The sequence below is a fragment of the Trichosurus vulpecula genome, chromosome 8 (genome assembly GCF_011100635.1).
Source record: "Trichosurus vulpecula isolate mTriVul1 chromosome 8, mTriVul1.pri, whole genome shotgun sequence".
Lineage (NCBI taxonomy): Eukaryota > Metazoa > Chordata > Mammalia > Diprotodontia > Phalangeridae > Trichosurus > Trichosurus vulpecula.
This window is the reverse complement of record NC_050580.1, coordinates 229706512-229724154: the sequence shown is the minus strand read 5'-3', so window position 1 is coordinate 229724154 and position 17643 is coordinate 229706512. Positions and strand designations below refer to the sequence as shown.

At 36.5% G+C, this 17643-nt stretch overlaps 1 protein-coding gene across 1 annotated transcript in view; it reads right to left on the bottom strand.

The window, feature by feature from the left end:
* Nucleotides 1-17643, bottom strand: part of SAV1 (salvador family WW domain containing protein 1) — a 93456-nt gene that overhangs the window by 71948 nt on the left and 3865 nt on the right. The window contains exon 2 of the mRNA XM_036736967.1: nt 11595-12038. Within this exon, the coding sequence (XP_036592862.1) occupies nt 11595-12038 (444 nt within the window). The remainder of the gene's footprint in view (nt 1-11594; nt 12039-17643) is intronic.

Here is a 17643-nt window from a genome sequence, read left to right as displayed (position 1 = left end):
ATGCTCCAAGGCAAAATACGGACTTTCAATAAAATAGAGGACTTTCAAGGTTTCTCAGTGAAAAGACTAGAGCTGAATAGAAAATCTGACTTTCAAACACAAGAATCAAGAGAAGCATGAAAAGGTAATCAAGAAAAAGAACAAGAAAAAGAAATTGCAAGGGACTTACTAAAGTTGAACTGTTCTGTTCACATTCCTACATGGAAAGATGATGTGTATAATTCATGAGACCTCAGTATTAGGGTAGCTGAAGGGAATATGCATATATAGATATATAGATATATATAGATATAGATATATATGTGAGTGTGTATGTATGTATGTATGCATGTGTCTCTATAGAGAGAGAGAGAGAGAGAGAGAGAGAGAGAGCGTGGCACAGGGTGAGCTGAATATGAAGGGAAGATATCTAAAAGAAATAAAATCAAATTAAGGGATGAGAGAGGAATATATTGAGAGAGGGAGATAGGGAGAGATAGAATGGGGTAAATTATCTCGCATAAAAGTGGCAAGAAAAAGCAGTTCTGTAGGAAGAGAAGAGAAGGCCGGTGAGGGGGAATGAGTGAATCTTGCTGTCATCAGATTTGACCTGAAAAGGGAATACCATACATACTCAGTTGGGTATCTTACCCCACAGGAACGAAGAAGGAAGAAGATAAAAAAGGGGGGGATGATAGAAGGGAGGGCAGATGGGGGTGGAGGTAATCAAAAACAAACACTTTTGAAAAGGGACAGGGTCAAGGGAGAAAATTCAATAAAGGGGGATAGGGTAGGAAGAAGCAAAATATAGTTAAGTCTTTCACAACATGAGTATTGTGGAAGGGTTATACATAATGATACACATGTGGCCCATGTTGAATTGCTTGACTTCTTAGGGAGGGTGGGTGGGAAGGGAAGAGGAGAAAGAATTTGGAACTCAAAATTTTAAAAATAGATGTTCAAAAACAAAAAAAAAAAAGTTTTTGCATGCAACTAGAAAATAAGATACACAGGCAATGGGCATAGAAATTTATCTTGCCCTACAAGAAAGGAAGGGAAAAGGGGATGGGAGGGGAGTGTGGAGACAGAAGGGAGAGCTGACTGGGGAACAGGGCAACCAGAATATATGCCATCTTGGAGTGGGGAGGAGGGTAGAAATGGGGAGAAAATTTGTAATTCAAACTCTTGTGAAAGTCAATGCTGAAAACTAAATATATTAAATAAAAAAAAAGAATTAGCTAATCAAAAAAATGAAATTAAATAACATAATTTTTTGATCTCTTAAATTGTTTTTAAGTTAGCACTGAAAGTTGGCATTACTGCTGTTAATGTACTGTTTCAGCGCCTGTATGCATTTAGCGTAATCTAGGAAATTTTATGGTTTTATTTTAATGAAAACCAAACTGATGAAGGCAGTAGTGGGAAGTACATTGTCTTTAACACATGGAAGAAACCAGAAAGCCCTATTGTGTAACTGTACTGTGGGAAATAATCCTACATTGCATGACGTTTACCTCTAATCACATTGTTCTCATTTTTTCCCATAAAACAACAAAAAAGAAAAAACACAAATCACATATAATTTCTGTTTACTTATTATCTTAATGATGGAACTGGAAATGAAAAAAAAGGAATAAACTTGTCCTTAATTATATTTGCAATTTAGAATTTGAATGAACTGACTTAGTAAAATGTTAAACTGCTAAAAAAGAATAAAGAAATTAAAATCTCTTGGTCACCATTTCAGCAATATGTGAGTACAAGTTAAAAAGACAGTAGGGCTAATCCAGCATTGGGATTTGGCAAAGTGTGATCAGGAGAAGGAAAGGGCTACACATGGGATTTGGGACCTTAAATAGTCTAACAAGACAGAGTAAAGCCAGAGCAGATAGAATGGTTCGGGAGAATCTGAGGGTTAGAGACACTGGAGATCACAGTAAAGATGAAGAATACCTTTAGAGAGAATAGGCACACAGAGTTTATGGTCACATAGCAGAATTTCCCAATTCTAAAGCATGTGTGTGAAACATTTGTAGGAAACAGTAGAGGCTGTGGTACTGTACATGTCTAAGGTGGAATAAAGGGGTAAGTCATAGGAACTGAGAGGCTAAAGTATCTGACAAAACATCAGTTCCGCTATAACACATCATGTGCTTTTTATATGCATGGTACTTTGGGAAATACATGTCACATTAAAGTAGAAATGACTATATAGTAAAGACTTAGTATAATGACAATGAATGGAGTAGAGGGGAAGATTTCAAGACAGCATTTAACTCCTTGATAACAGGAGGAGGATCAGTTGCCAATGAATAACTGCCACTAGGATCTGGTTAAATGTTCAAATAAAGTGAGAGAAGCATGATGGTGACAGAGGGAGGCTTTTAAAAGAACAGTGGGAAGCATCCTAGAACAGTGACTCCAGCGATGAGAGAAGAGGCGAGTTGAAGGCTAAACCTGACTCATGCTGGTCTGATGTTTCAGGTACAGAACTGGAATGACATATTTATATACCATCTGACAGTTAATAAATGGAGTTGTATTTAGCCATAGCAGATAAAGGATACTTTGCAAGGATACACCATTTATTCAATTGGGCACAATTTCCCTAATTGTTGGCCATGCAGGTACACTGTTTAAGAGCTTCTGACTCATGTGCTGGCTTTGGTACTTAGTCCACCAAGAAGTGAGCTTAAGCCTTAATTTCTGAGGCCAATTAAGTCTTAAAGAGAGTTTCAATATCTCCTAAAGGAAAAACTAACCTACCCCACATGAGGCAGGATCTTCTGACATTAAATCCTACCAAAATGCTACCAAAATGAGTATATCCAGTATTGTAAAGACCAGCAAGGAATGCAAGACCTTCACAGAGAAACCAAATCTTCATAGAAAATGGAAAGAGAAGCAAAAACATTTGTTATCAACAGAACTGGAGCTCCAGAGGCCAATGAAAGAGGAACAGAAAAGCAGACTAGGACTTTGTGAAGGGCAAAGTTGATAGGGGATGATAGAATTGTTAGTCATAGCAAAGAAAAGGGTAGTTTTTGCGTAAGGAAGCCAAAAAATTTGTATCACTGGGAATCAAAGAATAAGAGGTAGGGATCTGGTAGCCAATGAACAGGGAAATAGCATCTTTAAACTGGAGCTCCTGAACCCTCAAGAATATTGTAAATGGCAACGGGTGACATCAGTTCTCTCCTGAGAGCTTAAGGAAAAGAGAGATCCTGAGCCAGCTGTTAATGGTCTTCCCTGTTCGATAAGGTACTGGTACCAAGAGGTATGATATAATGAGTACTCAGTCCTGGGCTAGGTCCTTAAAGGAAAAATTGGTGCCTTGAGCTCTTAGTCCTAGAAGTGAAGAGTTTAGTACCACAGCATAGCACAGATTCTGGTTGGGTTTTGGATATGCTCTGGATTTAATGTCTAAGGCTCAAACCTTAGGCTGCGTCCTGGAGGTCAAAGGTGAGATACATAATGTTTTGGTCTCAGGCCGACTCCTACTCAAAAAGAGAGGCTTTAACCCTGATCACAATATGAAGTTCATAACACTGTAGCATTGACATAGTGAATGAAAGGGTACCAGTAGACCAGATGATCAAAATGTCAGGGAAAGACTAGCAGAACTTCTCATAGTACTGTAAGACACTACCCTCAGCTCCTCTGATGACGGCTGATTTGAGTTGGACATTTGCCTGTACCTTTTGGTCCTTACATTCACCCTGCTGGGGGTCTTAAATTCATATGGGCTGATAAAGAATGTTTCTTCTATCCCAGATAATGCTATTTGTTTAGACAGACATCCCACTGAATTAATCTATCAGGACATGCTCAGTATTGAACAGGATTAGATAGTATTGCATTTAGGAAACTGTGTATCACCTTCAATAATCCTAAACTGTGCTCTGACACAAATGCCCTAATTTTTTAACACTAATAATCTCTCAGAGGTAATATGTACATAATTATTATTATACAGAGATTACACATGTATATATGTATGTGTATATACGTGTATATGTACATATACACAGATATACACACATATCCATATATATAGGATCCAAAACTGCAAGGTTCTGGATGGGAGAAATGCCAGAGGACTAACTGGAAGAGGGAAAATGCTATCCAAATTTTGATTAAAAAAGAAAAAGAGTAGAATGCAGAAGCTATCTGACAGTAGGCTTGACTTCATCCATGGAAAAACTTCAGAATGATCATTAAGGAAATAGTAAAGTATGATCATAAAGATCCAGTGTGACTTCATTACAATCTAACCTTCCTAACCTTATTTCCTGTTTTGAAAGCATTACTAAACTGGTACATCAGAGATCATATGATCATAGATCTAGAGCTGAAAGGGATATTAGCTTCTGGTCCAACCCATTCATGTTAAGAGATGAAGAAACTAAGGCCAAAGGGAATTAAAGTAGTTTGTCCCAAAATCACACAGGCATTAAGTGAAACCAGGTCCTCTCACTTCAAATTCAACACTCTTTGCACTATTCCACAATGCCTATTAAACCACAGATTGCCACTTTTCCTAAAATGATTTCCTTATCTGTAAAATATAGGGGCTATATTTGACATTTTCTTGCAGAATTTTAGTATGAAAGTACCTCAGAGGCCATCTAGCTCAAGCGATAGCCATAAGGAATCCCCTCTACAACTTCCCTAAAAAGTAATCATCCAGACTAAGGGAAAGCATGACCCTAAAAAGCTGTAGCAGTGGGAGCTAAAAACAAGGAAGACAACAGATGCTGACTTTTTTAATACATTAATTAGTTGGATGACATTTCATTCTATGATCTATTTTGGGTATCTATCTGTGACAACATTTTTACCAACTCTTCCTGTAATGCATCAATAAGTTGTCAAATGCTACTAAATAAGGTCACTCCCAGTCTTTTTTTATATTTACCTGGCCAATTCAACCAAGTACCTGTACAGCTTTCTTGAATACATCTACCGAAAAGTTCCTTTTTGCATTTGCATTTTATTATATACAAACTAGGATGCAATATTCTGTTGAATCTGTCATGCTTATTCATCCACTTGTACATACATGTAGTAATTAAAATTTGGTGAGTTTTTTCCAAGAGGCTGGTTTGAATAAATACTTTTCACTGCATTTCATTGGCCTAATTATCAGAGGTTAAGAGAACCTATTTGATATTGAGATTAACTGGAATCAGTGAATGTTCCTTCCCCAGCTGAACTGAGTTTTCTTCACTCAGCAAAGTAAGAGGAATCTTTCTTCCCTAATTTTCTTACTTATCACTCATACAAATAAATGGAATTTGGAACATAATTCTTCAGTCTTTTTCACACCCAAGTGTAAATTGTTTTCCTTATAAGAAGTGACATTATATACTACAGACTGTCAATGATTCACTCTTCTTCGTATGAGAATGAACATCATCTTTTTTTTAAAGTTACACCTATAATATCCCTTCTATTAGCAAGACAAGCCTGACCAGATCTAATCCTTAAACTAATACTGACTCTAGTTGCTATGATCATTTGCTAGAAGGCAAGGGGGAAATGGTAGAACCTTGCAGCCTGATGAGAAGGAAATGTTATTTTCCCTATTTTTTAAAATTTTATAAAGACTCCCCTCTAAGAGAGTGTTTTCACTTTCCTTTCTCAGCACTGAACCCTCTGAACTTCTTTCTCATTTTACCCTCTTTTCTTTGACTTCCCCTACATAAGCCCATATTAACTGACATAAAATGGGTAAACAAAGTTCTAAGATTTAGCCCCAGGAAAAAGTACTCCAGCCTAGTTTATGTATTAATATCATATAAAGGCTTTCCAGTATATGACAGTGGAACTCACTCAAGCAGGATGATCTTTCTCAATAGTGGCTAGTTTAAGGTACTTCTGACTTTTAAAAATTACTCTTTTGAAATATGTATTTAAGTTCCAGGACTCTAAAAAACTTAGGCTTGATACAGACTTTAGGAAATTTCTAAAAGACAGAAGTCTAAATTATGTAGTTTTAAAAATCCTAAGATAAATTAAAGATGAACTAAATGCTTTAAAATAGAATGGAATAACTCTATTACCTTCACAATAGTTTCATTTTATCCTTAACTGTTGTTACTGATCTAGAGCCAGACATTCTAGAGAATGAAGTCAAATGGACCTTAAGAAACACTGCTAACACACTTATTTCTTGGAAGGAAAGCTATGGCAAATCTAGACAACATACCAAAAAAGACATCACCTTGACAATAAAAGTCCATATGGTCAAAGCTTTTTTCCAGTAACAATGTATGGCTGTGAGAGAAGAACTATAAGGAAAGCTAAGTGTAGTAAAACAGACGCTTTCAAATTTTGATGCTGGGGAAGACTTTTCAAAGTCCCTTGATCAGCAAGGATATCAAATCAATCAATACTTGAAAGAAATTAATTCAGGCTATTCGCCAGAAGGTCAAATACTGAAGCTGAAGCTTAAATACTTTGGTCACAGGAATCACTGGAAAAGCCCCTAATACTGGGAAAGATCAAAGACAAAAGGAAAAGGGGTTAGCAGATGATGAGATGGACACAGTGTCATGGAAACAAACAAGAACTTGGACAGACTTTGAGAAATAGTGGGAGGATGGGGTCGCAGTCAGACACACTGAACACAGACACAGACACACACAGACACACAGATACACACACACACACACACACACAAACATACACGCCCCCTTGTTAAATTCTGTATAGTAAAAGAAATAAAATTTGGAGACATGAATTTTTTCTAGTATCTTAGTTTGAATAATAGCCATTTATAACCAACCTGTTATTAATGCTGCCCAAAGACACTTCTAAAATGATTCCCATTTTCTTTTCATCTGAGCCTATAGTAAAACTGACCAGCCCCCTCTCCCTGCAGAGCTGTAGAAATGTTACATTTTTCTTAACAGATCTGTTAACACACTATTAACACAGTTAAGAGTTAACAATCTCTTAACAGAATCTGGGGAAAAAAAAAACAAATCTAAGCTCTAATCAAAAGGAAAAAAATAAATACATATATATTTCCCAGCATGTGTGAAAATGAACTTAGCTGCTATTCAATTGTTCAAACTGTTAAATGTTGAGTACTTGATTAAATAAAACAGAAACTTACTACATAAGACAGCCCAGCAGATAACATTGTACCGGGCAAGTATCCCCAAAAAAGTAAGATAACATTTATATCAAAGTCTGTAATTTCTATAGAAAAAAACGCAAATGTTTGTTCATGTTTACCTTGAGTATGTGTGCATATATGTATATACATATGTATGGTCTGCACACATGTATACACGTATATATGCCCTGCATATGTGTGCCACGTATGTTTAAAGTCCATGTGTACATATATGTGTATGCACATGTACAACACACACAGTTGTTCAGTCATTTTTCAGTCATGATTCCATTTGGAGTTTTCTTGGCAAAGACACTGGAGTGGTTTGCCACTTCCTTCCTGTATCAGCAAGGCAATAATAACAGTATAGATGGTAACTGTCAAAATGCCTACGTGGTTCCGTATCACAAAATATACGAGACTCTCTACAGAGAAGGCTGAAGAAGTAAACCATTTATTCAGACACCAGAGGACCATATCCCATAAGCCATCTGCCCAATCCATCACAGCAGCAAAAAATTCAATACATAATATCACAGCATGGAGCCTCACCTTCCCAAAACCATCCGCCCCTCTGCTGGGGCCTTCCCATAAAAACAAGCAAAACTTACAGCACAGCTATCACAGGTCTATTCTTTCCATCAGCTCTAACTGTCGTAACCTCCATAACTGCTCTCTCAGCATTTCCTGCGATACAATTTCCTTTTCCTCTCAGCAAGCTTCTCCCACCACTTGTGACTTACCCTTCCTGTGACATAAGCAGGTCATATGGCTTATTAATGGGTGGGAAAGATCTTCAAATCTAAATTGCTATTATATTCAGCCCCAGGATCTTTCTTATCCATTACATAGCGCAATGGCAGTTTTGAGATAACTGGTGTCAACAAAACTTTACACAACAATATAACAGGGATAACACAAGATAAGCATATAAAGCAATGCATCATTCCCTCCTCGAATGAATGGGGTAAGGGGAGAAGGTCTCATCCCTCTGTGGCTGGTTTCCAGTCCTCGCACAAATCAGTGCCTTTAGACCATTCCCTTGCTAGGGGGAATAAGGTACCTCCTCCCATCCTGGGATAACCATTTCTTCCTCTAAAGTCCTTCTGCCTCCAGAGATCTTATACCTTGCAATCCTGTTCATGATGCAAAATGTATCCGCAAGGCAATAATAACAATGTAGATGATAACTGTCAAAATGTCTATGTGGCTCTGCATCACAAAATATACAAGACTCTCCACACAGAAGGCAGAAGAAATAAACCATTAATTCAGACACCGGAGGACCATATCCCATAAGCCATCTGCCCGATCCATCACAGCAGCAAAGAATGCAATACACAATATCACAGCATGGAGCCTCACCATTCCAAAAACATCCACCCGCCCCGCCCCCCGCTCGGGCCTTCCCACAAAAACAAGCAAAACTTACAGCACGGCTAAAACAGATCTGTTCTTTCTATCAGCTCTAAATGTCCTAACTGCCGTAACTGCTCTCTCAGCATTTCCTGTGACACAATTTCCTTTTCCTCCCAGCAATCTCCTCCCACCACATGTGACTTACCCTTCCTGTGATATAAGCAGGTCACATGGCCTATTAATGGGTGGGAAAGAGCTTCAAATCTAAGTTGCTGTTACACTTCCCTAACTCATTTTATAGTTGAGAAAAGTGAGGCAAACAGGGTTGCCCAGGGTCACACAGTACAACACAGCCTGGGGCCACATTTAAACTCGGAAAGAGGAATCTTCCCAATTCCAGGACTGGTACTCCATCTACTGTACCACGTAGTTGATATCTTTACATACATACAAACACACACATGTGTGTGTGCATAGCTATACAGATATAGACATATGCCCCTTAAGTGAGAAAAAGGAACTACTGTACTGACTTTATTTTTTTTGGACTTTGACTCTTGATTTCATCTTTTTCTATGGTTTGGTCAGTCACAGAAAATGAGGGATTAGATTTATTACTACAAAAATTGTTTTTCAAAAAAAAAATCTTTAAAACAGGTATTAAAACATGAAAATTAAGTTATTTGGGACCAAAACTGTGTTTATGTGTGAAATTTCTCTAACTGTACTTTACTAAGAATGTGAGGTTGGGAATTAGATATTTGAATATTTACACTCAGTATTATAAGAGCCTTTTTCTGAGACTCTTGATGATACCTTAAGTTCACAATATAACAGATTACAGAGTACAGAAATTCCCTTGAACCACTTAATTATTTTGCTTTCCTATGTGATAGACATAACACTTATGTCTTAACTGATTTCCCAAAAATAAGGGAGGTATTTCATTACTCTGTCTTGGAGCAGAAACTGTACAGTGGTTAATTTTTCTTAAGAAGCTATTTAACTACCTGATGAACTTAATTTTTCACTCTGTTAAACAACTATCTCTATATTCATCTCTGAGGGGATTCTCCTAATGTGACCACAGTATATTTTATTTCTAAAAACTGTGTATGTTGGGGTTGTGTATATGTTTGTGCGGGTGGCTATAATAAAAATTTATTACGTAATCTTGACAAAGATTTTATATTATGTTAGACATTTTCTTATAATGATTCTAAGACTTTCTTAAAATCATGTTACGATTTTAGGTATTTAAGTTAAATTCCAAAGTTGGAAAGCAAGTAGTCTTCAGATTAAATAATAATCCACCCAAATCTCTGTATCTCCAATATTGATAAGTAAAAGGCTGAAATGGAAAAATTATTGTAGATTATTTGTGTTTCAGAAGATAAAATTTTTTATAGTAAGAATTCAGTCTCATCAACTAATACATAGATTTATCTACATGGGAAACAAGAACCTTCTCTGAAATGTTGTCCAAATACATATTCCCTGGTCTGTTTGAGTTAATTCAGTTCTGATAAAAATATGAATGCAATTAATTTTTTAACTGTCAATTTCTAATTCTGTTAAGTTTTGAGGAAAAGGTTTTTTATGCTTAACAATGAAAATTAAACTTTTTATTCTAATTGTATTATAAAATTTTAATAGGAATTCTAATAAACAAAAAAACTAAACAAACAAAATCTACGCTGCAGCCAAAAAGAATAAGTTAGCAAATAGCTGTGTTGTGAATGGACCTAAATGACCAGAAGTTCTGGGCTATAGCTCTAGTGAGCACAAGATCAACTAACCAACTAGAAAAATGCTGTTAAGGTTCAGTTCATATTAGAGAAGTGAGCAGAGCTGAAAGACGAGGTCTATTCCAAAGCATATGAGTAAAATAAATGGACAGTGAGATTATACAAGGTATGAGCGGGAACAGGACAAAGGAGCCAGAGAGTCAAGGGCAGAGGATAGTATAGAGTTCAATTGATTTACTGAGGGGTTAAGATTGGGAAGGGAGTAGAAAATAACTAGAGAAGGAATGATGGCATGGGAAAGTACAGAGGGGTAGAAGGATTGGAGGTCAAAATGAGGATGAATAAGTTTAAAAGCAGAAATGTACAGGAAAAGATTAAATGACAGAATATTATGATTGTCTAGACCAGAATGCATTAATATCTCCAAGTCTTCCTATTAGGCTGCTAATACTAGATCTTTGTGTCTCTGAAAACTAAAATTTCCATGCTTCAAAGATTATACTGAGAAACTTCATGGGAGAAAATAATTGATTATTATGTTTAACATGCAGTTCCACTAAAATTACACTGACACCTCATCATGACATGAAGTGACTTAGGGTTCTTAAAAGTCATGTCAGCAGAGAAAAGTGATGCTATGTCCTACCAAAATGGAAGGTTTCAATAATGAGGAAAAAAATGCCTGTAGTCCAAGTACAGTCAACAAGCATTTATTAAGCACCTACTATATACTGGCACTGCACTAAAAATTGGACTAACCTCGATGAATTCAAAAGCTTATTCTAAGTCTAATCACAGGGCAATGAAATTTTCAGCAACTGTTGAAAACCATTTACTAACTGGGAGAGGAGTTAGGATCATATGTGTCAGGAAAGGAAGTAACCACATCAACAAAATAAAATGTCCTTGAATTACCAAAACAATGTCTTAAGAGCAGGGATGGGAAGGTTGAAGGAGAGAAGTGATCAAGTATCAATAGGATTTATAGCAGAGAAGTGTTAGGAAAAGGAATAAAGGGTGAAAAACTAAAGCTCTGACTACTGGAAATAGAGTAAAGCTGTACTTAGCTCATCTAGCTAGAGACTTGATCCCAGGATTTCATTTGTATATATGAGACAGAAAGTTGGGAAGCAGTGACACAAATTTTATCACAGTAAAATGAATGAAACTGGGATTCTTTCATTTTTTTTCTTTATAAGGAAGAATGACTAATTACAAGCTTGGTTAGCAATAATGAAGGATTAAATATGATGATCTCCAAAAGAGTGTTTATTAGTTTCCAAAGTTCCTAACAAGTGAGCCCAGACCAGAGTATCTACCATACTGAAAACTGTCAGGCAAATCAGAATAAAAACACATGCAGTATTTGTACTTTGAATCACCTGACACATGCTTCCCCTGACTGTGTGGAATTCTTTGGAAGAGATCATTGTTGTATTCATATCTGTAGTCTTCATGTACACGATCTCCAGGCAACTGCCTCCTCTGACCATTGAAAAAATTATCCAAATAATAATAAGAGGAACTAGTGTCACCATTTTCAACAGTAGCATTGGCTTCCATTAAAAAACCCTGAGAAGAAAAACCATATTCCCGAGGGACATCCGCTAAACTCCTTGCAAGGTAGGAAGGTGCAGATAGTCTGTTGCTTTCTCTCCTCATGATTTCATGAGGTGGCCTCTGAATTGGAGTTCTAAGAAAACTCTGATTTCTGGAAGCTACTCCATCCCCAGTAGCTGAAAAGGCATGAGTGCTTGAATCTGGAAGACAGATATCAGTTCGTCTTGGAATCGTTGGACCATGACGGATGAATGAAGGCATAAGATCTGAAATAACAACAAAATTACTACTTCAAAATATGAAAAACTAGGTTTTGACAAGGACTATTTGAATTCATTCAGGAAAGTAAATGCATCATTTTAGCATATTAAAACATTTTTAATTTTACTTTGGAAATATTGTCAAACCATAATCTTAGAATCCTAAGAAATGGAAATGACTTCAGAGTCCACTCCCTACTGACAGCATGAAATACCTCTACAATATTCCTAGCAAATAATCACCCAAACTTTGCCTGAAATAGTTTCAGTGACTGAGAACTGAGTATCTCCAGAAGCAGCCCATTCCCAGTTCTGGAGAATTCTAATGTTAGAAAATTTTTCCATGTAACAATATAAAATCTGCCCTACCACTAACATTTTTCCTTACCCATCCCTTGGTCCTAGTTATATCCTCTGGGGTCAAGAATCACAGAATCTCAAAAATGAAAAGCAATTTGGCCTAACAAAAGCAAAAAGCACACTAACAAATACTAAAAAACAAAGATGCAAAAACATACTAAGTGGTTACACAACCTTTAGGGGAAGACCTCCAATGAGGGAGAACCAAGACAATCCATTATACCTTTGAATAGCCCTGTGAGGAAATTCTTCCTGACCAACAGACCTAAAAGTCCCCATTTTAAACTTCTATCCATTGCTCCTACTTCTGCATTCTAGGATCAAACAGAACAACTCTTAATTTTTCTTACACATAACAGATGTTCAAATATCTGAAAACAAGTAATATGTCCCTCCCTCATTAATTTTCTTGTTCTTAAAGCCAAATACGACCAATACACAATTCTGGCTACAATTCTCTGGACACTTTTAATGCCTAGCTTAATAGTGACCTTCCTAAACTGAGAAATGTAGAACTTAACATAATACACTAGATGTGATCTCAAGTGAGCAGAGTATAGTGAGACCATCACCTACTTATTTCAAGAAACTATGCCTTTCGATGCAACCTAAAACTGTCTTAGGCTTTCCTATCACACTACTGACTCGTATTGGCTGTGTAGCCTACTAAAATGCCTAGATAGTTTTCTAACTTCTGTCTAATTATGTTTCCCCAAGTCTAAGAGTTTACAATTAGATTTATAAGATTATATATTTATAACTGAAAAGGACCTTAAAATAATAGCTAATAATGATAATAGCCAATGTTTACATAGTACCAGGCACTGTACTAAGAGCTTTTCAAATATTACCTCATTTGATAAAAGATCATCAGGAACACTGTATACTTAAAATAACCAAACTTCTCCCTAGAAAAGTGTGAGAAAATATATAGGGGTGTATCACTACTACTTATACTCCAAGAACGTGCTCCCTCCTCTAAAACTGCCCTATTTGTAGAGGATACAGACATGGCTGATGTGTTGGTTTTGATGAATTTTTTTTTAACTCTCTTTACTTTAAATCTTTATTAAAAAGGCTAACAAGATAGATACCAGAGTGAAGAGGAATAGATTTATAAATGAGGGTAATATAAAAACAAATGACATCAGTAAAAAACACGATATAAAAATTAACAGTGCTAGGAATATTAAAATAAAAAATGAGTTTCAGCTAGTAAAGAAAGTTAAGGATAACAAAAAGAGTTCTTAAAAAGTTATACTGTGGGCAGATGTGGCGGCACACATCTGTAATCCCTGCTAACAGGAAGGCTGAGGCTGGTAGATCTCTTGAGCTCTGGAATTCTGAACTATAGTGGACTAAGGTGATAGGGTGTCTGCACTAAATACAGTACCAATATAGCGAGCCCTGGGAAAGCATGGTGCCTAAGGAAGATTGGGATGGACAATGTAAACCAACTTAGTTTACAACAAACAGAGTAGATCAAAGCTCCCTTGCCAACCACTAGTGAGATCAAACTTGTGAGTACATAATTCCCTTCCAGCCTGAGAAAAATAGAGAAACCCAGTAAAAAAAAAAAAAGATATTAGGGAAAATAGGAAGATCAAAATAAACATAAGATTGCTGCTCTAGGTAAATGGAGTAAGTATAGCTTTTTAGAGAAAATCAAAGCTGCTCAGTTTTTATTTTAATTCTGTTTCTTCATCTGTCATGAAAAATGACCTTTGGACTAGAAAGGGCATAACAAAAATGACCATCAATCAATAAGCATTTATTAAGTAACTAACATGCCAGGCAGGAACAATGTTAGGCACTTGGGATAGAAATAAAAATTACCACGTTACATTGCTGACTCAAGTTTACAATGCACTAAAACCCCTCACTGATCATTTTCATACCAACTGCAATCTAACCTATTTCTCCTCCATCTTGGGATGAAGGTGATTTTTAAAAATACAAATGTATCGGAGGTAGTACAGGTGGTACAAAAGGTGATACAAAGTGGGTTTGATTCACAAAGTTTTGTAGTACCTTTATAAAATGAAAAATCAGTCTTATATTAAACTTATTAAGCTTTAATTAAACTAGTTCAAAACAGAATCTGAAACATTGCTCTGAAGTAAAGAAAATTACAGTTGGACACAAATGTAATGAGAATAATGACTTTCATAAAGTCATTTGTACTGAACAAAATTTTTAAAGAAAATGCTCACTTTTGGGAAAAGTGACTTTTAGAATTCGTTAGAATTATTAAGCTTATATAATGGAGTTTAATGTCAGATTAATAGGCTATAATTGGTTTAAAACTGGCCTGTGTATGATGGGAACATCACAGAAAATAAAGTTAGAGAAACTAAATACTAGAAGGAACTACACAGAGTAGGAAATGTATCTATTCTGACGTTCTCAAGCAATCAGCCAGCCTCTGCTTGAAGGGCTTCAGTGTTAGGAAACTTACTAATGTGGCTGTCCATTTCACTATTGGACAACTCTAATAACTGGAAAGCTTTTTTTTTAAAAAATCTTCCCTAATGGAATTTCTTCCCAATGACCCCAATTTTACTACTCTCCCCACTGTGGAGGAGTAAATCAAAAATCAAACCTAACTATAACAATATAAGTAGTTTGTTAATTATATGATACAGTTCATTATTTCATATATTCTTAAATAATATGCACATTTACTATGTAACAAACCATAATTTATTATTGAAATTAGACTGGTTCGTGAACCCAGGGGCCTGAAAGAAAGCTACAAAATGAAAAGCTACAAAATAGTTTTAAAAGCAAATCCCAACAAAAGCATTAATCCTCAAACTCCTAACACCCCCTTTTATCAGATACACTTACTGCAATGACCCTATAAAATAAGACTTATGGAAAATCTGGACAATTATAAAAAATATCTACTGGTTAAGTTTGTTTTATTTTAGTCAACGTACTCTATGGAAATATTTTAACATTCAAAAATTCATTCAAATTTGCTAAGTGAATAAGTTGTATTTAAAAGGAGATATAAGGTGAAGGAAGTAGGGGAAAAAATAAACATAACTAAAAATTCCCAAAACCTTCTAGGAATTGTTCAAATACCTGGTGGAAACCATGTAGGCTTTTTTGACTCTCTTAATTCTACAATGGTCATTACTTCATCAATCAATATCTCAGCAGTAAAGTACCAATAAAAAATGATTTTGTATTTTTTCTCTGCTTTGTGATAAGAATATTATTGCTGTTGAGGGCAACTGTTTAGAAACAATAGTATATGTCCAAGGGGAAGGCTTTAATCTCTCTGGTACAATATATTAGAAAAAGCAATGGATCTTAAGCTAAGAGACTTGGGTTCAAATGATAACACAGATATTTATTGGCTGGGTAAAAATCACTAAGCTTCTTTGAATCGTGGTTTTCCTCATTTATAAGAGATCATATTAATAATTGTACTATCTACTTCACAGGGTTACTGTGGGGCCTTTATAAACTTAGATGTGATCTATCTATCTAGCAAAAGAATTTAACATCCAGGGGCAGCTAGGTGGTGCAGTGAGTAGAGCACCAGCCCTGGAGTCAGGAGGACCTGAGTTCAAATCCAGCCTCAGACATCTGACACATTTGCTAGCTGTGTGACCTTGGGCAAGTCACTTAACCCCATTTGCCCCACCTTCCCCCCCTCAAAAAAAAAAAAAGAAAAAAGAATTAAACATTCATGCTAAGGGAATGTTCATATAAGTTACAGCACAGGAGTCATAGTATTATTATCACAAAGCATTCGACTTTTCAACTTTAATTTCCCATCAGTTGCCAAATTTTATCAATTCTAACTCCCCAAACCTACTATCCCTTCTCTACTCACTTGGCTCTCTCCTTAGTTCTGGCCCTCAACACCCATCACTATCAAACAGCCTACTAATTGGTCTCTGACTCAAGTCTCTTCCCACTCTAATTCATCCTCCACACAAATGACAAAAGTATGTTCATAAAGGACAGATCTGACCTTTTCTTTCAAAAAGTTCCAATGATTTCCTATTACCTCTGGGATAAAATACAAATTCTTCTGCTTGGTAAATTCAACTAATCCACTATATCTAGCAGCCTGCATACCATGCTACAACAAAGATACCAAGATATCTTGCCATGTGCCCAGAGAGCCAACTCCAACTCCTGCCCCTTTCCACCTCATGCTTTGAACAGTTATCAATCAAATCAATGTTATCTCTGCTTCTGAAAACAATATGTCAATACTTGCTGTTCCTATGATTCCCCACACCAAAAATTCCTTTTCCTGTCCAGTACTGTCATATATATTGTTTTCACTTATTAGAAAGTAAGATCCTTGAAGGCTGGGACTGTCTCCTACTACTGTTCTCCTGCCTTAGAGAAGGGGTGTATCACTACTCCAAGAACTTGCTCCCTCCTCTGAAACTGCCCAAAGATCTGAAACAACTCCACCTTAAGTCACCATACTACTGACTTTGAAAATCTCTCTAAATCTTACACTTAATGATTAACAAATATCTGGCAACATCCTACACGTCCTATTGACTCTGAACTCCTGTTGGTCATCATACAAAACCCAATCCCCTTCCCCAACAACCCAATTCTTTATTCCCATTCTCCTCAATCCCCATCCCCAAAGTCCCAACCAAACATCCATTCCGCTGTGCCTTCCGTAATGCAACAAACTTGCTTTTATCTTAAATCTTTTCCTTTCCCATTCCGATCTTCTGGATCTCATTGAGATCTGGCTCCCTCCCTGGTCACTCTTTCCAGACCTAGCCAAACTTTCATGCATTCCCCTAGATTCATAGAGGAAATGGAATACTCCTTATTCCCCACTGTCACTTCCAGGTTCTTCCCCCTACTACTATCAGTCAGTAAACTCTCTTCCTTTAAGGTCCATGCAATCCACATCTACTACCCAATCAAAATCCTGGTAACTGTTGTCCTCCAAGATATTCCCCTTCCTTCCTCAGTGAGTTTAGTACCTGGCTCACAAGCTTTTCTTTCAACTCTTGCCCTCATACTAGGGGACCTCATCACATATATTGACTTTCCCTCAAATATAGTTAACAAGGCAATTTCTCAATCTATTCATGTCCCATGTCCTACTCCTCCATCCCACCTAAGCCACACACAAAAATGGTCATACTCTTTATCTTGCCATCAATCACAAATGAACCACCTCCAAGTTTATGAACTCTGAAATTCCCTTATCTGATTATATTCTATTGGCTTTCTACCCTTCTCTCTGCCT